This window comes from Stigmatopora nigra, chromosome 6 (genome assembly GCF_051989575.1).
Source record: "Stigmatopora nigra isolate UIUO_SnigA chromosome 6, RoL_Snig_1.1, whole genome shotgun sequence".
In the NCBI taxonomy this organism is placed as follows: domain Eukaryota; kingdom Metazoa; phylum Chordata; class Actinopteri; order Syngnathiformes; family Syngnathidae; genus Stigmatopora; species Stigmatopora nigra.
The window spans coordinates 4272170-4294913 of record NC_135513.1 but is presented as its reverse complement, the minus strand read 5'-3'; the positions used below and the strand labels follow the sequence as shown (position 1 = coordinate 4294913).

General features: G+C 37.0%; 1 protein-coding gene across 2 annotated transcripts in view; it reads right to left on the bottom strand.

The window, feature by feature from the left end:
• LOC144198588 (uncharacterized) overlaps positions 1–22744 on the bottom strand; it is an 82460-nt gene that overhangs the window by 9026 nt on the left and 50690 nt on the right. The window contains exons 3-4 of one of the 2 annotated variants that reach the window (XR_013326746.1): positions 18983–19125; positions 1623–1689 (exon numbers count right to left, since the gene is read on the bottom strand). Coding sequence is in view for 1 of the 2 variants with exons in the window: in XM_077719693.1 (XP_077575819.1) it covers positions 4673–4715; positions 18983–19125 (186 nt within the window). In the remaining variant the exon portion in view is untranslated. Of the gene's footprint in view, positions 1–1622; positions 1690–4591; positions 4716–18982; positions 19126–22744 lie in introns of those variants that run through there. The other variant, XM_077719693.1, reaches the window with a different exon arrangement.

The window sequence follows — 22744 nt, the reverse complement described above, 5'->3', positions numbered from 1 at the left end:
AAGAGAAAGGTGTCCCCAGATCTGGCCTGGAGTCAGCTGGGATAGGCTGCAGCACCCCCTGTGACCCTAATGAATAATTATTTCATTAAATGCAATCTTCTGCACAGTTATCCTGGTACATGCAGTAGGTCGATGTTTACAAAATGTAGGTCTCGGGGATAGCTTTACTTAAACAGTTCCTTTAATATCACTTCAGCCTTAAATCCATTTTAATTAAATGTTTTTCACTTTAGAAGTAATGCAAATAAATTTGCCCAGTAAAGCTACAAAGACAATATTGTTTATTTATTCTGCCTTACAACTGGTTATTAAAAAAGGGCTACAGTTTTAAGGGACGGCACTAAGAACTGCTTTCCGCAGTAGGATGATTGTTTACCGCAGAAACAACACTTTTTGCCAAGTTATACAGTATATTTACTGTGCATTATCTTAAAATGTGTTCACTAAGCCACTTCCAATTTCACTTGTACTTATATTAGTAATCCTGTGTATTTAATTAGTTTCTCTGTACCTCTGACTGTATACGTGTGTTGCTGCAACACCTAAATAGTCACCAAGGGGAATCAATAAAGAAGTTTTATCTTCTCTTATCTTATCTTAATATTCACTGCAGAATGAGATATACACTTAGTTGTCAAATGACCTTCCAATTTGATCTTCCTCGGGAATAATTTTGTATGAAGATTCATTGGAGTTCAACACCCATCTGCTCATCAGCTGGTCAGATTCATGAAGCTGCCGTTTCTAATCAGCCTCGAAGAACAGCAGTTCCTCCAAGGACGCTGAACGCAATTATTGAAAAAAAAAAGCAATACTTGACATTTAACTCCGCATTGTCCGCAACCTTTTCACAAGCCAGTCAATCGCTGACATTCAGAGCAGGCTCAGGTGGCTAGATACTGTAATTTCACTTAGACTCAGCCTTCATCCTCCATCGGGGCTTCAATCTATAGCACTGAATTCTGTAGACTTGCCACAGGGTTTGTGATTTAGGGGTAAAAGGTTGGTTTGATCCCTGATATAGTCGAGATGCAATTACTGAACTGACCTAAGGAATTAAAGTCTAGCTATCTCCATAAATGAGACACAATTATGCAAGCTCTGCATGTCGTACTCTCTCCTGTGGGTTTCAGAACAGTAACCTTGCCATGCGGTTGGGTTATTATCCAAACGCGCTTCTTTGTCCAGAGGGGAATAACCAAGCCCACATCAATGATTACGCTGTGCTAAAATATACTGCACCTTTGTAGAATAGCAAGTATTCATGATATCAGTAATTTACTTTGTGATGATTACCATTCCTTTCTCATCTCTAAATATATAGCAGGCTATCGTGAAAACTCTAAGGTCAAAGACTACCAAGTCTTGCAGGCAGTTAGAAGGCTTTTTTTTTTTTGGATTTATATATTCAGAGTCAAACCACCGGAAGGGGTTCAACTCACAGCATCATATTTTATTCTTTAACTCCAAATATACATATATTTACGATGCACATGGAGTCCAGGGACATGGGGATACAAAGGCTTATCCCAATTGACTAAGGCCTTGTTTTTACTGCAGGCAACAGGCAAAAATTTACAAGCGATCACATCAGATATGTTGTATCAAAGCTCTCTACTTACTGCGTGACTCGACGCGGTAATGATGTATCTTCCAGTATGCTTGTATGAAATACCAACAAGTTTATGTCTGTAATGACAAAAATGGAGATAGAGAAATGGTCATAGGGTTATAGTCGAAACAGGATTTTACTTGCAAGCTACAAAATATTACAAAAACATCCAGATACTAGAGAGTGGTAATGTGCATCTTATTCTTGTCATATTAATGCTTTTAAGATGACTCATCATACTAAAGCTTCTTTTCACCTTTCTGTGCTATGCTGCTTTTGTATCTGATTTAAAGAAGCAGAAGGAAGACATTGAAATTTCATGTCCGCTTTGTGTGGTTTGGATCTCTCTTGTAAAAATATTTTTTTTAGTGAATCCTGCTGCACAGAACTGTACATCCTTCCCAAATAAAATCTGGATAGGACAAATCTAATTCAGTTCCGACAGTATGAATGAGGTATAAAATCCAATAATGCGCGTCTGTATTCAATCTGCTAAAAGACCATAGACTTGTACCAAATAGGAATAAATATAATTCATTGGCCATTCAACTTTTGTACTTAGTCAATGGTGATGGACTTTCTTAATATTATCATTAAAATAGTGACTACTTTTTCCTCATAGGTACATGTTAAAAATATTAACAAAGATTTATGTCCATTTTGATATGCTTTGTCAAAGTCCACCATCTGAAAAATAAAGGCTTCACCAAATAATGACATTATTAATATAACGACGGTTTATATTTGTTAACATTGTCTTTCATTGCTGCATAAATTATTATTATAATTGCCCTTAATCTTTTGTGACTCCCATCATTCCCATAGTGTGAATTTTAAATTTATTTCAAACCAAGCACTAGAATTGGGATAAAGAAGGATATAAATGAATTTCATTGCTCCTTGGTTGTTAGTGCCAGATGGTCTAGTTCGAGTAATTAAAAACCTGCTGATCTACTGAGGCATTCACACACAACCATCTTTTAGGTTTAGAGTGAATGAGCCAAAATAATAACTGTCCAGTGAGAAGCAGTACTGTTCATCTGTTAGGATTCTTTCTCCAAATTTTACACTACATTAATTTCTGGGCATAATCAAAATACTGAGTGGCATGGTTCTCACAGGCCGGATTAAAAATAAAATAGATTCAGGTTTTGTTTTTCACTTCATCACCAAGTAACTCTTCGGAATACCTGAGAAATTTAAATTCTGCTATCTTTGCAAATGGATCTAAGCTATACAACAATCTACAAAATGGCCAGTGATCAGAATATTCCTAAAATGAGACAATCTTATTCATATGTCCAGCTATCATCCAACTGAAAACATACAGCAGAAATGTCTGAGCAAAATAGAGATGAGGTTTTGAAATAAGCACTGCAGACTTTTGAACGCATTTAAATATTTAATGGTTTTCTTCAAAAAATGTCAGCCAAACTTCACCTTTGAAGAAGTCTTTGTTCATTTCCTAGTTTTTTTTCCCTCTTTTTAACCCTTTCTGAAATTCAAACGACTGAACTGCTTTGCCTATTATTGCCACCTGGCATAATGAAATAGATTGAAAGTAGAAGACCCCATCAGGGGAAAAAATGGAAGATTTCCACACGTAATTTTTCTTCCTTTTATTATCCATGCCGATATGAGATAATACTTGACGGTATGTCTACGTACAGACAGTTGCCGTCTTATGGAGTAACATCAGCAAATTTTCTTCATGCAGGCTTTTAAGAGCGAAGGCTAATTAAAGCCTCTTTTCCCTTATGTGTTTGGCTTTGATTTTACACCGAGCATCTGAGTTTCTGACCTGCAAAGTATGCGGTGAGGCAGGAGAAGGCAATTCTTTGTGTCCTATAATTAGTGGTTCTTGTTAAAGTGAATTGAGATCCCGGCAGGCCCTGAAGACAGCCAATTAGTGATCCTCTTCTCCAGCTTTTATTGTATCATTTTCCTTTTCTGGGATATGAAATAACTACTAATATCACACAACATTGTAACACTATCATCTATTCTGCAATCGCATCAGTGAGGATCATCACGAGAGGGTATGAATGGAAATAGGATTGGTATAGCACACGTGTTATGTTACTAAGGAGACATTTAAAAAAAAAAGGCTAAAATTATCAACTTCATTACTGCGATGAACGGCCAAAGAAAATTGACATAGAACTGTATTTTTTTCAAATTTGTCAGAATCATTAAGAACAGTCTTTAATTTCACCCAATCCAACAATTAATTATTACTTTGAATTCAAAGCACATTTGAGGGATCATGAACTCATTTTTTAGTTGAGATGCCTTGAAATTACTAGTGTTAACTAGTAATAAGTACAGTGGTACCTCTACTTATGAATTGAATTGATTCCAGAACTTGTTTCGTAATAGAGTTTTCGTCAGTAGAGCAGCATTTGACATTGAATTAGCATAATTCATCCCACAATCTTTAATACTGGCCACTAGAAAAGGATAACAATACAGCAATTTTGTCTGAAATATGTATGCAAATGTATGGATTACATTACTTGACATGATGCTGTCATTAAAAGTAGCATCATCACAGCTTGCTTTGAAATGCCACAAGACAACAATCAGTGTGGATGAAGTAATCAATAATACTTTTGACGGCCCAATGAGCTTCAAGAGTCCCTGTGGTTATATTTTGATTCTGGTTAAATCTATCAAATGCAGCAGATGGCTGGGGTGATACTTCAAGTGCTTGACGCCTGCTCGGTGATGTCTCAGTTCATAAGCAGAGGAACTGTCTCCGCAGTTAAGTTTCATAAATGTCACAGTGAAGAGAGGATATGTTCTCTCATGAACAAACGAAAGCTGTGATGGAGGCTTTTACTTTTCCCAAGTCTCTTTGCATCTTTTAGTTTCAGCAGGGATCAGGCACCACTTTGTGACTCGATTTTCAATACTTCTGACGACTATTATGGTACATCAAAGATTTTTTTTCTCCAATTTAGCTGGAAGAAATACTTTAGAAAGTGGATAGCCGAGGTGTCTTCATCGAAACTAAACCCACATGCGGTGCATTTCCTACACTTCTTCTCATGTGTTTCTTCACATAAGAAGTTTCCAGACCTCTACCAGCAGTAGGCATGCCCTGTGGACAAATCCTGCTGTTTTCACTTTTTGTTTTTGTCAGTTTCAACCCTAAAATATTTGCTATTTATCGAACATCTTATAAAGCACCACAGTGCGTCACCAACAATAGGAAAAAACATAGAAATGTATTATTTTAAGAATGTAGAAATAATATTACACACTTATTAAACGCTATTAACGAACCAAATCAAGCAATGTCAATATTTTTTAAAAAAAGTTCTAAATGAAGTTTGTCAGGAAATTTCAAAAAGCTAAAACAAAATGTAATGATCGAAACAATTTCAAAGGTAGAGGAGAAGTAAAGTAATTAACAAGGTTCAGTCTGCAAGCCCACTACCCTGAGAACCATTATCAACAAATGGAGAAAACACACAACAGAGAACAACACTCCCCAGAACAGCTGGCCTAAAAAAAATCTAAGTCAAGAGAGTATAGTCAGTTCATAACTATATGATAGCTTGTGTGCCTGTTTTCATGGTCTTCACATCAGCATTCTGAGAGCTTATGTTGCAAAAACGGGGCTGAGATTGAGGCTGCGGAGTGACAGGAGGTGAATTAGAGAGTGATTAAAGGTGAATTCTAATTCACATTCCCATGTGGCTGCCTGTCATTCTTAGGATGGGGCATTTGCAAACTAACAAGAAGAGTGTCAGACAGGCTGCAGCACAGACACACGTATACTAGATACAGACTAATGGTTGCAGCAAGTCCCTATCGATAATCAAAACTAGCTCTGACCTTCCTTGAGCACAACAGACAAGCAAGAGGTTGCTAAAACTGCTAATTTGCCATAGGAACTATTTTACTCAAAACACATTTCTATTCTGCTTGCACTACACTTTGAACCACTGATGTGTTTATTTTTTTTGTTTCTTTCTGTTTGGCAGAGCTTGACAGGCATTGTTGGCTAGTGAGTATGTATAATTACTCAATTGCAATTCATTCTCTCTGGCATCATAACTGAGAAACTTGCCTTCATACATGCCGATACAAAACATATCCTTTACTTCAGTGGGTGTTTCATAGCAATGGAGAACAAAAACAAATACCATTTTTTTCTACAGTTTTCGTTGCATTCTGCCTCGTTGCACCAAACACGACGAAAACAAATTGTGAAAAGATCGCAACTATAGAGAGGAGTCACTAGGCTATTATACCTAAAGGAATTTGAATAACAAGCACTTGTTTTCCTTTCTGGCTATTACAAAAATTACACCAAAAAAACTGTCAAAATTACAGCAATTTGGACCTTAACTAGTCCTACATAAAACATTGTGTTCCAATGTGACACATTAGTTTTGAATGAGGACAGCATACTGAGATACTTTTTACTCATTAGTCATTTGTTTGTGTTTATGGGTTGTGACAAAGTAGCTAGAGGATTATAAATTAAATGAAGCTTCTAGCAGGGTTGCTAATATTCCTCTCTTCTTCACCTTCGGGTTTCAAGAGGGTGGTGTGAGGACACCCGTACTATCACTGATGAACGGACAGAGAGAAAGAAAAGCACAAACCCTGTAAAATATGAGCCTATTAAAATATCACACTTAATCTTTCCATTGAAATTAGTTCCATTAATACTAATTAAGTCATCACATTATATTTTCCTACCCAATTACATGTGCTACAAAGGAATAATTGCCTTGAAGGCTGCATATCTTGAGCCATCATCCCTGCAGAGTGGTGTCTAATTTTTTCCTGTTAATTAGACAAAGGTGAGTTTGTCTGAGTAGAGTTGACAAGCATGGAAATGGGCAGGAAGTTAAAGGAGCCGTCCCCACATAATTACAAGGTTCTTTGTTCAGACCGAAACTCTTGTTGTATTTTGCCATCATTTTGTCATTAATTAACACAGTAAATATTTGAGTAAGGTAGGGGTGCTCAGACATCTTTGCTCCAAGATCTCCTTTTCAAAGGTGCCGCTACAAAAATTCTTCAAATTCGGTTGGCACAAGTTAATGGTAGGGGGAGTTTTGTTTGTTGCTAAGTTCGCAAGGAGGGCCGAGACGATTCTCGTCTCATCTCCACTAAGTGATGTCAAATTGAAGCATGATTGCAGCCCAAGTTTGAAGTGTCCAAGATCAATGTGTCACCTAACGAGCAGCTGTTACAGCTTGTTTATGTTAACCGAGGCTTTCGGCTCCACACAAGAAGATGCTTAAGAGCCTCATGTGCGTGATAGAAAAAAAAAGGAATAAGTACATTTTGTGCACATCCTGTGATGGGAGTATTGCGCTGGAAACATTGCGATGTCGCAGTACAACGTACTAGGCACCCCTGGAGTAAGCGGTATGCACGAGTGACCAATCACAAATCAAAAACATTTTGCTCATTTGTACTGTGCAATTGTTTAGTCACTTTTTGACAGAATGTGGAATGGCACCTCACTGTTTCCCCCTTTCATCCCATTTCCCTTCATTTTAATTTAAAATAGATTGACACAAACAGTGGTTTTATATTAGTAATAATACTAGGCTTAGTACAAGGTGAACCGCAATACATTACAGTACTGTTTAATGACACTACTCAAATGCCCATTTGTTGAAATTTCTAATAACATTTTACAGTAGGAAATAATGGAACAGGAATTACTAGATATCCATTTCAGTTTCCAACTGCGGCCACCGTAAATGCCGTGAAGGACGTATATAAAGAATATGTAGCAGGGTATTACTCATTTTACTTCAAAGTGAATTTCCTCGTTTGAAAACTTTTTGCTTTTTTACATGGCTGAACACTGAACTTGGTTTAATATGATGCTGAATATATGAATAATATAATACAAAAGATGAACGGCACCAGTCTCTAATATCAAGTCATTACATTTGAGCAAAAAACTCTCATTTGAGCCACCCCCCTTCTCATATACAGTAGCTAAACGATTGATTAATTATTCTGTTTCCTAGTCGTCTTTGTAGAAAGTGTTAGGGTTACAATCCAGAAGATTGTCTTTTCTCTTTATAAGTGCGTGCATTTGGGAATGCCAATTGGTAAACTGAACAGAAAGTTGGAGAATTTTTAGCAGGTTAGAGTTGCTCCTTCATTATATCCAAACTGTACAATAGAAAATACATTTCGTAAAACATATGAACATGATGACCACATATGAATAGGATATAAATGTTTGTTTATGGCACAGAGAAAAGAAAAGGCAAACATTGCAACGTTGCACAATTTTTGGATTGAAGAGATGACTGAGCCCAGGTCAAGCATCACTGAACTTGTCACTGTGATTGTTTTGAAACCAGCGATCCCAGACCAAAAGTGTGTCATGTTGTGATAACCCCCAGCCTGCCACTTCTGTCATTGCTCACACATAACAATAAGCATAACACAAACATACAGTAGGTTGTACAAATGAGCTTATAATTGTACCTATATGTTCCACAGAGCCCGAATGTTTTGATGCATTACCATGTTCTACAAATGATATGCAGATTGGATACTGTCTATCTGTCGGTACACTAGCCAAAGCCTAATGGTGAAATATTATTTTCAAAATGCCCAAATAAAAACAGTCTTACATTTGCGTAAAAGCATGAGTGTAAAAGCATTTTCTAAAAATGGACGCTCCCTCTCAGCTCCAATTCCCCTTTAATAATAATTTTAATCAAGCCAATAAGTTAATGCTTGGATGAACCTTCAAGCACCAAGCAATTACTATCTGCTGAGGTGGTCTTTTTATAACTGAGGTGAGAACAGCAATTCAAGTCACCCAACTAGGCGGTATCAATCAGCAGAGGTGAAATGTTTGAGCTTCTCCCATGAAACTGGGCGGCAACACTTAAAAAGAAGGCCAAACGACAATGTGTATCTGTTAAAAATATCTCCTTCAAAATCCTAGTGCTGGAAGTAGCGTCCTCGTAAAAATCTTCCTTTAATTGACTGACATTTCAATGAAGCTCTAAGGACTTCTCTACAGTGTCATCATACGTTATCCATAGATATTATATATAATGTTTGAAACTCTGGTTTTCCCACCAGAGCTTCAGCATTACTAATACAACTGAATTTGTTGAAGAAAATAAAATACAAATGTTCTGTTCACAGTGACAACTGACATGCAATCACAAAGCAGTACAGATGCTGCCAGAAAGAACAAGCTTAGAAGTACAAATATTTCATATAGATAAAACACTACCACTAACTTAGCAGATCTTGAAAACATTTGCATTTTATTCTAATTAGAAATGTTGTTTTGATCTGTTTGTCAAATTCCTTTTCAATTAAAATAGATTAGAAGAGAAAAATAAATATGATGAGTAGAGAGAAAGAAGGGATTTACTTTAGTTGTGTTCCGAAGAAATGAATAAACACACTAATATAACATTTATACCATACATATGAATAAAATATTTAGTGTAGAGTGAATATTCTGGAGTGGATGGTCGCCTGAGGTTTCACAGACATCTTGGAATATTATTGCACAAAGTTGCAAATGATAGCCATCATTGACAGTTATTTTGCACTTTAGTTTCAATCATACGCAAGACTCACCATAACTTGAATGTCCATTGACAAGGGGACTCATTCAATCAGCCATTGAATGCTGTAGGAATGTCAACAGGGTTTCAAGACAATGTTGAAACCACTGAAACCACAGGAAAACTGTCTCATTAATATGATGTAATTAGCCTGGCTTTAACAAGGCTTATTTGTGCACTCAAGATTGCTCCTTGTATTAGTTGTCCCTCTCACTGTGATCTTTCTCCTTCATGTGAAGGATTCCCACCGTTCTCTTTCATCCCCTTTCCCTGCGCTTAGATCCCAGTAATGACTCCCTCTTTTAATAAATTCATTTCCAGAAGACCCCCTTTCTATTTCTCCTTCATGTCAAGAACTCTTCAAGGTCTATCTTTGTAACGTGATGACTTAAAACTGCTCCTGACGATGATCTTTTTCTCTGTTGTGTTTGTTATCATTCCTTCTTAAAAACACTAACTATTAAGGACTTGTTTAAGACATTATTAAGGATTTTTTTAGGGCGTTATTAATTCAATTAAATATTCTATTCGTTAAAATACGTTTTCAACATAGGGATAACATTTAATTTTGGTCAATGTGTTGAAGTGTGAAATTCCATATGAGAAAAAAAATAAAAGCCCAACTATGTCTTCATTTATAAAGCATTTTAAAAATGTGTAAAATGATTAGGTATTTTAAGTTTCATATACACCTATGAGCTTAACATTGATATGGAGATTGTAGAAGGGTAGTCAGAATAGAAGACTATTTTCTTTTTTGCCCTGCGGCCCTCATGCGCTTTGCTCAAGCCTACGATAGCACCCCTCACCCTCTGCAACTTCACCCAGGTTCTTTTGAGAATGAATCGATTGCAAATGTACTATTCTGTCAGGTTGTCTGAGTAGAAATTTCACCTCTCATCCTAGCAGGCATCACCGGTTCATGCAATAAGGCTTAGTTTTCGGTGTAGAAAAATCAATGATTTGAGTTTTGAGTTGGAGGCATACCAAAACCACAACTTGCATCATAATTCGGAATGCAAAACTACAGTTGCGAAGATGCCTTGTAGCGATGCCTATGTCTGTCAAAAATAAAAAAATCTGGTCCTACATTTGCTTTTAAAAAAAAGTTTACATATGACATTTTATTCCCTTACGCATACCCGCTGATTTAATGTAAAAAAAAGAAGAAAACGTGAATAATTTGGTCTTCAAAAATAGGACTCTTACATCACCAGCCACAGACCTTACTGCACCACACAGTCACTGATTGACGGATAGGAAGATTGACAGACAAATGAGGAAACAGACAGAAATGACAGACTGATTGTATACCAAATTGAATATCCATGGTTTTAGCAATAGAACCCTATATTTACTAACACTTTCCAATACACCTCTCTCAGAAGTAAGACCCAGCGAGAGTTGGCTGTCACGAGCATAAAGCAGTTTGAGGCCTCTTACGGCCACTGCACTAATGGGTCGATTCCCAGTGGAGAATGTCCTCCCCGTACAAGAGCAAGCAGAGAATGCTCTGCATGTTTCCGCATGAATTCAGCCTTGCTCTGCTGACCCTGTGCTAAATCAGGGTGAAAAGGTGGAGATCTCGGCGGCAGTAGAAATCAGATGTTGCTGAACAAGAATGGAGGCAGATTTTCTCGTCTCAATCTAATTAAAAACGCTCGGTCTCAGCATATCGATTAGTCTGGAGGAGCTAAAACGGCAAGGAAAAGATCCTTGGATAGATATCGGTCTATTTCTGAAAACCACTTAAAGTTAAACTTAAACTTAAAGTTAATCCAAGTAGCAATGTGGACTGGAATTGAGCATATCATAGAAAGCTTGGGAATTCTCGGCATGTGTTCTATTTGATACATATCTATCTTATCTACCATTTGCTTCAAAACACTGGTTTCATTTTGAGAAAGAAAAAATACAGACAGAACTTGTTAGCGAAATATAGTGGCCATCTTAACACTATTTTCCTTTATAAGTAGGAAACATGACACGTCAACAAATATCCGAATGACAAATGAGGCCTCATGACTCATTCACTATCACTTTATCATTGTCTTTTTTGTCCCACCCCTTTAAATTACATGCTTGAACATTACTGTATGTTTGCTTGTTTCCTAACCTCGATATTGATATTCTTATCTCTTGTTTTACGAATAATTGCTCTTTTGACATGCGCTATTCTTTAAGGATGATGACTACATAATGTGTAAACAGATGTCACCATATGATTTGTGGTTCTGGATAGTGTATATTGTATCTTTTCAAAGGAGGCCCAAGGCATAGAAAGACTGCAGGTGTTGTTCATGACAAGCAGTCATGCAATCTTACAAGTACATACCATAGTTAAAGCTATCCAAGTCAGCAAACAATTGTAAAAGTTGACTTTTCAGTTTAGTCTTGAATTCCAAATCCACCCGACAACTGAATGGTTAGTGCGTCGGCCTCACAGTGTGGGACCTGGGTTCAAATCCAGGTCGGTTCACCTTATGTGGAGCTTGCATGTTCTCCCCGGCCTGTGTGGGTTTTCTCCAGGTACTCTGGTTTCCTCCCACATTCGAAAGACATGCATCATAGGGTTATTGGACACTAAATTGCCCCTTAGGTAAGAGTGAGAATGAATGGTTAATTGTCTCAATGTGCCCTGTGATTGGCTGGCCACCAATTCAGGGTGTCCCCTGCCTCTGGCCTGAAGTCAGCTGGGATAGGCTCCAGCCCCCCTCGGGACCGCAGTGGAGGTAAAGCGTTTCAGAAAATGAGGTTTGATGCCAAATCCATGCACATGATGCTCTGCCATGGTTCCGGAAAAAGACTAAAAAGGTGGATCTTGGAAAAAAATATTTCCCTTCGATGCTTTTTGTAACCAGAATACTTTGTATGTAGAAACATTCTTAAGATGCAACCCCACACAGGAAGGATACTGCATATCAAACATTTCACAGTTCACACAAAATAAAACAAACAATATAAATCTTCTAGAGCTGTTGCTATGACCATATAATACACATTAAAACGGTGGTAGGAACAAAAATAAAGCCAATAGTTCTTGAATGGATAATCTATGCACCAAAGATCTATTGCACACTGTAACCTATCAAAGAGGTTGCAAGCCTCTGTGTGTGTAAATGTGGCAAAGCCAAGTTTAGTGGTCTATTTCTCAGAGACATCAAAGTGAAGCACAGGAAATTGTAAGGTCTCTGCGTCATGGCCGATAAGAGAGAGTTTCCATTAAGTCGTTTTGCCTCATAGGGATTAAAGAAGGAACTCTTCCCTTTTCTGCTTTAAATGGTTTCCTCAACGCTTTCCTCTTCCTCTGCATTTGTATTGGTGTACCCTCATACGCAACATTTCTTTCTACTCTGCATTCAACCTTTACCTTATTGGATGCCAGGTGTGTGGAAAAGACCCTAACTTTCCAGTTCCATCAGCTCATTCACTAACACCCACCCCAACGTCTGCAATGTTGATAGAATTTCTGATTGCCATTTTCCATGCATGGATCATTTGCGAAATGTATTGCCTGTAACGGCTATATATATTAAGGGAGTGCATTTATGATCAGATGAAGGCTTACTGTTGCTGTCTACACCCGATTATTTTCTGCATGCCCTATTGTAGGATATCCCTCCAACTTTAAGAGGGATTATACGTCATACAAGATTTGATCAGTTCACGTTCTTAAAAAAGAACTGACAATTCCAAATTTGCCAAATAGGTCAGCGGGGCCTGAAGTTTTACACATTGTTTCATCCTAATATGGAATTTTGATAAAGGTCTCTTCAAAGTCAAAATGAGTTTAAAAGCTTCATGTGGATAAATAAATACCTAAATTTGCTTCATCAAGTCTATGAACATTGAAAATGGAACGTTTGGAAATGATTAAACAATGCTTAGTTGCAAGTGTAGATTCAATACAATGTTTCCATGAACAGAGTGGTCCAAATGTAATAACATTTGAAGACAAACAGGATTTGTACTGCAGATGAACTTTGATGTAATGGAATAATAGGGTGAGGTGCCATCTATTATTGCAGATTCATTGCTGTGATGGTTTAGTACTGCTTTGAAAGTGCTGTGATCATAGTGGGGCTTCAATGTCGACAATGTGCTGACTTCACCTGGGTAAAGAGTACAATTTTTTTGCTAAGGCTGCGATTTATCACCTCAAGTTCTGGTACATTTTTTGCTATCGGTCAATTTGTTAAAGCCAGAATTTCCACAACACTCCCCGAGATGGCATTGCACTGAGATTGACAAATCTCTCATATCAGTTTTAATTTCTTATTTGAGAAATATGATGGCCTTTTAGCTGCCGTAATAATTTTCAAAAGGTATCAAGAAGTGAACTTTGTGATAACACATACATTTTTTGCAAAGAAAAAAATGGCCTTCGTTGGTTTTATGTTTTTTGTGTGTTTGATCGCTATCACACAAGTTTTGAAAAGTGGCAATTCTATCCCTACAAAATGTTATTTGACCTTGAAATGAGAGGGAATCCATCATTATATAACTGGCTGGAAGAGAATGTACTGAAATCTATAGTGGACGACAGGCCAAATAATATTGCAACCTGTGGGACTCAGTAGTTCCGTCCTTCCTTTACTTGGCATCCACAGATACTGTGAGAAAACTTTGCAAGACTTTGATAACATAGGGAAAACTTGGATAAAATCCCACTGCCTACTACATTATGACCAAACAGGGCTGCCAGGACACTTAAAAACAACTTAGAAGCATCTGTTTGTTATACTGTAGCTACAATGTATAAGTATATTTAACAGAGTGATTTCTGAGAAATTATATGTATGTTTCTGGTTTAAATTTGTTTTGCGGTTTAGATAAACGCTCCTTGAAATAATCCGGATGTGACATGCACAGTGACATCGGCCAATGACATTAATCCAATGATTACAGTTTAAGTCATGAAGTGATTACATGTTTCAGGGGAAATGTAGCTTGTGTAAGCTTCCGGCAAGACTGGTAAAGTTGGAATTTTACTGCTTATTATAGATATTGTCATCACGATAGATAAACTACTTCTGATCCGAAATCTTAAGAAATAGTATTGATATGGAGGGGAAGTATACTAAAATGGAAGAAAAAAACAATTTAATGAATAATAAATCCTAACAGATTTACTGTTACTTGTCCATAGTCATTGCCCTTGTAAACATAATGATTACCCCATTAAATTAAAAATCCATGGAGATGGATCTGACTCTATTTAGTATTTTCAGTCATAGCTTTTTTTTGTCTATAGTCGGCTGAGATAGGCTGCAGCACCCCCTGCAAACCTTGTGAGAATAAGCCGTATGGGAAATCAATAAATGAATGAATGGGTCACTCATATAGAAAGTGTTTTTTTTCCACATTCCCATGTGTATTAGTAAGTTTACCTGTCCACCTTATTGTTATGTCCCTTTCTGCTTCTTTACAGCACATCTGCAGTCTCCTGTTACCATAACAACCTGTGCCCTTCAAAACAATTAGCATTCAACAGCGTCTCCCCTGCCAACACAAACCACATCTATCGATATTAATTCCCCATCAAAGAGCTCTGCAGGCTACCAAATAAAGCGCAGTCCAATAGATATATAGTTCGTTATTTGGTGTAGACGACTCTCTTAAGACAACACGTCTGCTCTGCCAAACAAAGACAGGATCGAAATAGCTCCAAGCACTTTGCACACATTATAAATGACGAAATGCGAAAGACATTTTTTGGCACCTCAGTTGTGCATTCGTTAGGACTGTCGCCTCAAAGCAAAATATTTGTTGGTTTAAATGTACAGTATGTTGTGGGTTTTCTCCAGGTATTTCCTACCACACTATAATACAATTCTAAAAAAAACCTCACAATAAATAGATCTATATCTATAAGGGGAGATGCCCTGTTAAGACAATTTAGAGCAGAAACATCTTGAGCGACATGGACCACTGATCTCATATTACAATTTGTCTCTTGTAAATTACGATACTGTAACATTCATATAAAATTCATTGAGTTTCAAAGTAACTGTGGCAACAATGGTTTAACCAAATCAAAAAGCAGTCAATCATGCTGTAAATAATTTGATGAACAGCAACAAAAATAAGAACAAAACAAACTAAGTCAAGTCCAAATTTTGATAACTTCAGTTTTTTTGTACCATCTTTTTATCATTGGGTTTCTTTTATCATGCTGAAATGAGGTATTAAAAAGCTGTCACAGACATCTGCACTACACCTGCAAAGGTCAGGCCAGTGTTCGGCAGACAGACAGAATTTTTAGCCAACCATTTGAAAAGCCAACTACACAGTCAAAAAAAGCAGAGTGACATGACAAGCTTTCTATCTGGTTTCAAGATTTCTTCAGAAGCAGAGTGTGTTCAATTGAGTTTGCGTCTCAGAATACATTTGGACAATTAATAGTGACTTTGTTCCAGGCAAGCAATCAAATGGAAAAATTAAATTATCTTTCCAATAGTAAAAAGTATTCCGGCAGCCTAGAGAACCATTTGCCTGGTAAGAAATGCTGAAGAATGACCTCCAAACATCTTAATTGTGTAATGAAGCCTTTCCTAGCAACACAATTGTGTTTTGAGTCATCTAACACCCAAAGATGCACCCCAAGTCAGAATCAAATAAGCCATGAAGAAATACCATTTGCCAGCAATTGCTCAGTTTAATGTCACGGTTTAATGAGTGTGTGGTGACTGATACGTAAAGAAAAAGCCTATTCCATCAACTTGTAATATAATGTCACTAAAGCTGTTATACATCAATGATCTTACTCTCTAGGGCAAGCAGACTCTCATCGTAGCTATTTGGGGATTTTGACAGAATTTTTTATCACATTTGAGTTAAATAAATATGTATTGTATATTTCAGTGGAATAATTCAAAAGGTCTTGTGGTATATTGCTACACCATGACATTGTTTTTATTTTATCCAATATAGATTCTTCCCATTTGGTTTAACTATGTGTGCATCTAAGTCAATAAAATGTGATTTTAATGCGTAATTTTGAAAAAACTGTTAGCAACATTCATGCAAAAAGCTATTTGATGCTGGATGGTGAATTGACTAAAACGTAAGTTCCTATATTACATATATGTTATAATGTTAGCTTTGGGGCAAAATTATATAAGATATCCTTTTAACTCTAAAAAGTATATCTAATTACAATTAATAATTGGATGACATTAAGTTTAACCTTCATTTAAATAATTAAAAGAGAACATTCTCAACAAAACAGGAATTGATATATCTAAGCAGTATCAAATGTTTATCCCAAGTTTCATGTGTCCATTTAATGTTTATTTTTACAATATATGATGCAGTGATTTGTCCAAATCTACTGTTCCCAGCTAGGATATATAACCCCCCCTAATGCTCCAGTCCACCCCATAACGGCATGAAGGTGATGCTGAGAATCAGATATTGTGACATGTTGAGATTGTTGTCAAAATTGGTGCTACACAATCTCCTCCAAAGGAGCTCCCTTGGATTACAAGGATTATTTATCAAAGGCGTAGGCTGATCATTTTTTACTGCAAGTCAGCACTGTGTCATTGATCTTGGCACACTAGGGACAGAATGAGGGTGGGTAGCTTTAGCTACATCAGCATGCACATCTAAACAATAAGCACCAAGATATTCCTTCCATGTGGGAAGAATGATTCTCACAAAATATTTTAACCCCAAAAATATTTACAAATGTTTGTTGGTTTTGAGAAATTACAAACTTTAACTGCAACAAGCATTAAGTGTATTATAGTAGTGCTTTGGTCTATTAATTACCTTCACAAGAGCCACCATACATACTAGTGCCCCCTCAAAACAGGCAAGGTCTAACGAATGATGACGTAAAATGAGCTGTAATTTTTTAATCGCTGGGTTGTTGGGACAAAAGCATGTCTCAGACATGTTATTGAGACACCTGGGAGCTACAGAATCTGTCTCCTTAAAAGTTAATGTGGCATGTCCGGATGTGTGTTAAATTTAATTTAGCAATCTGTGCACACAGTTTAAAACTCAGCAGAGCCAGCAATGTAATGCATCAGGTCTGAATATTGCTTCATTAAAGTCTATTAGGTGGGAAGCTTCCCGCAATGACCAAAATGTACTCAAAGATTTAATAATTCAATGGCAAGGCTCTTGTTTTTGGCACTGAATTTCTCAGAATATGTGAATGAACTGTGCCATGGAGGTACTACTATTTCAGGGGTAAGTTTAAATGAGTGAGGTCGCATATTTTGTGTGTGTGTGTGGATCTAAAACATTGAGGAGAGTTTCTTTTTTGTCACTGCCAAATGTGACTGTGTTCATCTACTCATCTTCTGTACTACACAAAAGTGGAGGAGGGTGCTGGAGCCTATCCCAGTCAACCACAGGTAGCAGGCATTCACGCTCAATATCTCACCGCTGCCCAGTGGGACAGGGACCCATACCGCCTGCACCGAAGTCAGGCGGAAAAACCACTGCACCATTGAGTGGACGCTCATTCACTCTTTCAATATATGCAAAATGATCCAAAATGCCACAAACATACAAAGCAATGGAAATGGCGGTTATAACATTTTTACTTTTCGACAGTATGGCATTACCGATGTCTTTTTAATCATCCTGTATCTGCTACTGTGCAAAATCATTTTAGTAGGTTGATAGTACTTTTTGTTGTGAAAAGGACCTGCGCTTTGATAATAATACATGTGACTGTTAACAGAGGATGATAATAGACCCCCACATCTCCTCAGCTCTCCTCAGGGTTGCGTGCTGAGCCTCCTACTCTACACCCTTCACATGCATGACTGCATAGCTGTGCACTCCGGCAATGCCACCACCAAGTTTGCTGATGATACCGGCATTGTCATCTCTGGGTAAGATGAGTCACTTTTCTGGGACAAGGTCGAGCAGGTGTCAGTGTGTTTCTCTGATAATAACCTGGTCCTGAACACTAGCAAGAGCAAGGAGCTGGTCAGCGTCTTGTTTTACTGTGCCAGTATGTGTGCGTTTCAACAGCTGCATAAGAGCAGAGAGGAAAATGCTCCAGGGCATTGTCAACAAAGCCTGGACAACAACCATTGGTTGCCTTCATATCACTATGGAATACCTGTATAGTTCTCGCTGCCTAAGGCGGGGCATCAACATTCTCAGGGACTTGTCCAAGCCAGGACATTCAGACTTTGAACAGCTAACATCAGGCAAACACTTCAGGTTACTAAAACCACGAACAAACAGACCTCTATCCAGAAGCAATAATCACACTGAATAAGGATTCATGTTTTTGACAAAGCCATGCAATAATGGGTCGAAAAACACTGCAGATGTGAAGTGAATGTGTAAGTACATGTTGTTTGCATTATATTTATCTATGCACTTTTAGGGACTGTGCGTTCAATTTTGTTGTAGTTGTACAATGACAATGAAGACTATTCTATTCTTAAGTAAAATTAAATTGAGGTGGCACGGTCTTCTTTTTCAGTTTGTAAAGAAGTAGTCAATCAAACATCTGTTCTATTATATGCAACAGTGAAAATCAATGTCACGACCAATCAGCGTAAGACGACGACACACTGCGCCTTGGAAGGAAGGCATAAGTAAAATGAAAAGGTTCAAAGACACAGCTAAAGAAGAATACAGCTTATGGAAGTGACGAAAAAGCAATTAGTTTTACACGTAAAAACATTCAGTAAAAAACATGCAGATTATAACATTTATGATTAGATAAAACCGTGCTGGATCCTTTATGAAGTCTGACTGTAGATGTTTGGGCAACCTAAATAATCATAAATGTGTGACTTACCAGATAGGACAAGGGGAAAAAAATCTTTCAACACCATAGTAGGAGAGATGTCCTATATATCGTGATGTTTGCACCACCTTCTCCACTCTGTGCTGTGGCTTTAGTCCAGAGTTTGGCACCATCTCACAAACTGTCTTCGGCCCCTGGACACAATAAGAAAAAAAATCTCTCATCAGTCCACAAAAGGTTCTTCCATCTCTCTTTAGACCAGTTAAGATGTTCTTTGCCAAAATGTAACTTCTTCTACATGTCTTTTTTTTAACAGAGGGGACTTTGCAGGGACTCTATTAAATAGATTAGCTTCACTGTCGCAGTATACTTACAAGTAACTCCAATAAGTGTTTGATCATCCTGGGACTGATCATTAGCTGAGGCTTTTACAGCATTAGGGATAATTTTAGCTGGACACCCTAAACATTTTTGCACCTTTTGTTAAAACTATACTGTTCTTTTGAACAATGTGTTCAAGGATCAATTTTTCTCAGGAATTTCAGGGAGAAACATGTTTATCAGGTGCTATCTTCATCCTTGAAAAATGAAGAAGACACCCAACTATACATTATACTCCAAGTTCTTAATGTGTAAGAGTTACGAATTGTACTTATGAGGTGGCCACTTACTCATACAGTTGTGCTAATTAGCGCTTGCTATGGAGACAATTCTCACATTAACATGACCCTAATATAGTATTTTATAAACCCTATTAACTCCTACCGCTTTCTGTAATTGCTGAAATCTTTTTAATGTAGGAAAAATAAATGCTGAGGGGAAATAACAAGCCCAAAGGATTCTTAGGAAATAAAAGCATTTTCATTACCAGTACAGAAAGGGCTTATTTCAATTCAGAATGTTCCTTTTTGTCTTGATAAGTACAAAAAACATGGATATACATATTACAAGTGTGTGGGGTTGTTTTGAAATTGTTTTGCTTTCCGAGTGCAATACACATCAACCACAATGACAGTGACCTGAGACAAACCTCCACATTGTCTACTGACACAAATACATACTATATATTTACATATGTGCAGGCTAGGCTGGTTAAACACTCAAAATAGCCCGTAGGTTTGAGTTTGAGCGTGAATGTTTGTGCGTTTCCATTTGCCTTGCGATTTGGTTGGAATTATTTCAGGTTGCCCCCCACCCGCTGCCATAGTGGGCTGGGATAAGCTACAGCACCCCCCACAACCTTTGTGAAGCTAAACGGAATGGAAAATGAATCAAAGAAAGGATGACTGAATATATTCTATGATTTTATCCATTTTCAACACCACTTATTGTTGTCAAAGTCGCCGAGTTCGGTTGCTTTGGTTGAAACACCCTCAACTGATCGCCAGCCAGTTGTGGGCCACAGAAAAAGATAGATAAGCATTCGCACAGACAATTGAACCGTCACTAAGTGGGAATCGATCCTACGCAACCTGTGCCAAAGTCAGTCAAATGTACCACACCATCGGTGACTGCCAATGGTAGATTCGCTTCACTTCGGTGAAGGCAGTGTAGGATCGATTCTCGCTCAGTGGAGGTGTGATTGTGAGTGTGAATGGTTGTTTGTCTCTGTATATGCCCCGAGACTGACTCTAGACTAGTATGGGGTGTAGCTAGTCTTTCTCATGAAATCAGCAGGGTTAGGCTCCAGCACCCTATGACCCAGACAAGGAGAAGTGGCGTTGATAATGGATGGATGGGTGTTGAGAGCCTGCATGTTATTTTCTAAACCCCACTTTCTCTAGTAACATAATTAACATGGGTTCCATAATTCAGTTTAATCTTGTGTTTGAGAATTTAAATAAAGAGATCATATAAATGCAGGCAGATTCTTGGCCACCTTGTCATTAGCATCCCTATGTCTGCAGCAAGGAATTGCATTCAAAGACACTAAAAGTAAATGCAAGTTAATCCACAGATTGCGCTGACAAAGATACGAATCAATTTCTTCACAAATAAAGAAAAGTCCAAACTTTTATCTCTTACTATTGAGATTCAGCAAAATATCAGACCATAAACAAGAAGGTCAAAGAGAAAAACAAAGGTATGGCACGGCTTCCAGACATAACAAATGCAATCCTGCAACTTGTAGAGAACAGAAAAAGTGAATGACCTGGAGAAAATGGACAAAAATATAGAAAGATATGCAAGGGGGTGAAGACCTTTCCCATCAAAGGACTCACCCAACCAGAAAATGGTGTCTTGGCTAGGGGACTGAATTTTGAGCTATCGCTGGAACATATACTGAAAGCTGATCTTATCATGGACCCTGAGTCTGTGGCCAGAATATCCTTGACCCTAGAAACAATCCAAGAAATACACCCCTGGGCGCCATAATGCATTTTAAGTACTGATGTGTGTGTATGTATCTCATCTCATCTTTTTGTCCAAACTGCTTTATCCTCATTAGAGTCACAGGGGGTGCTGGAGGCGAGGGACACCGTGTATCGGAAAGAAAACTATTTGTAGTGAGTTTGTCAAACCATCAGTAAGCAAGGGATTGTAAACTGCATTGTAAGCTAAAATAGTGCACAGGACAAATTGACAGCTTCATTGAAACAACAATATAGAAACCTTGTATACTCAGTGCACTCTACTTTTAGAGGGAAATTTTAATAAGCAGGTTCCTGGATGAAAAAAAAAATCTCCTTGACTCAAATATGAATTACTTTGGCGGGCATGTAAACACTGTTTTCTACAATAAGATCAGCAAATATGCTGAAGAATGTATTTTGTTACCTTATTAGCTTTAGGCGGCATTCTTAACCCAGGAAAATATTAAAATTATGCCTGCACATGCAAACAGGGAGATTTCAGAGATTTTGGAAAGATTTTTCATGTCTCCTTTTCTCACATCTAACAATCAAATTGTTTGCTAAGTCTAATACAAGATTCAGCATTTTCAAAGTTTTATTCGGTGGGATCTAGATGTTATTTATTGACTTTGAGGCTGGTGTGCACTCCTTTGACTTACATTGCAGTTTTCAATAAAACTGAAAGTCCGGAAAGCCCCCATGGAAGCCAATGTCAACATGAAGCACATAATGCAACAAAATATCAGTCAACAAATTCACAAACACCTGTTATTATATAACATGTGCCTCTACTCAGTTTATATATTTTGTCTAATATTCTAACAATTCATGGAATTCCATTTTTGATAGTGTATACTGTCAAGATGATCCTAATGGGGTATGTGAATATGATTAATGCATATAAAAACTTTATGCAAAAAAAAAAAAAAAAAAAAATATATATATATATATATATATATATATATATATATATATATTTTATATATATATATATATATATATATATATATATATATATATATATATATATATATATATATATATATATATATATATATATATATATATATATATATATATATATATATATATATATATATATATATATATATATATATATATATATATATATATATATATATATATATATATATATATATATATATATATATATATATATATATATATATATATATATATATATATATATATATATATATATATATATATATATATATATATATATATATATATATATATATATATATATATATATATATATAGTATACGTGTGTGTAAGGGCATAAATGTACGTGAACTTGAAAGGTTGATAAGGCTCATATATAACAGTCTTCCTAGCTCAAGGGAAATCAAACCAGCGTGATGTGTCGGCCATTGAAGGAGCTTCACACTCAAACCCACTTTAGCAACTAGAAAACTGCTTTTATTTTGTGCAAGG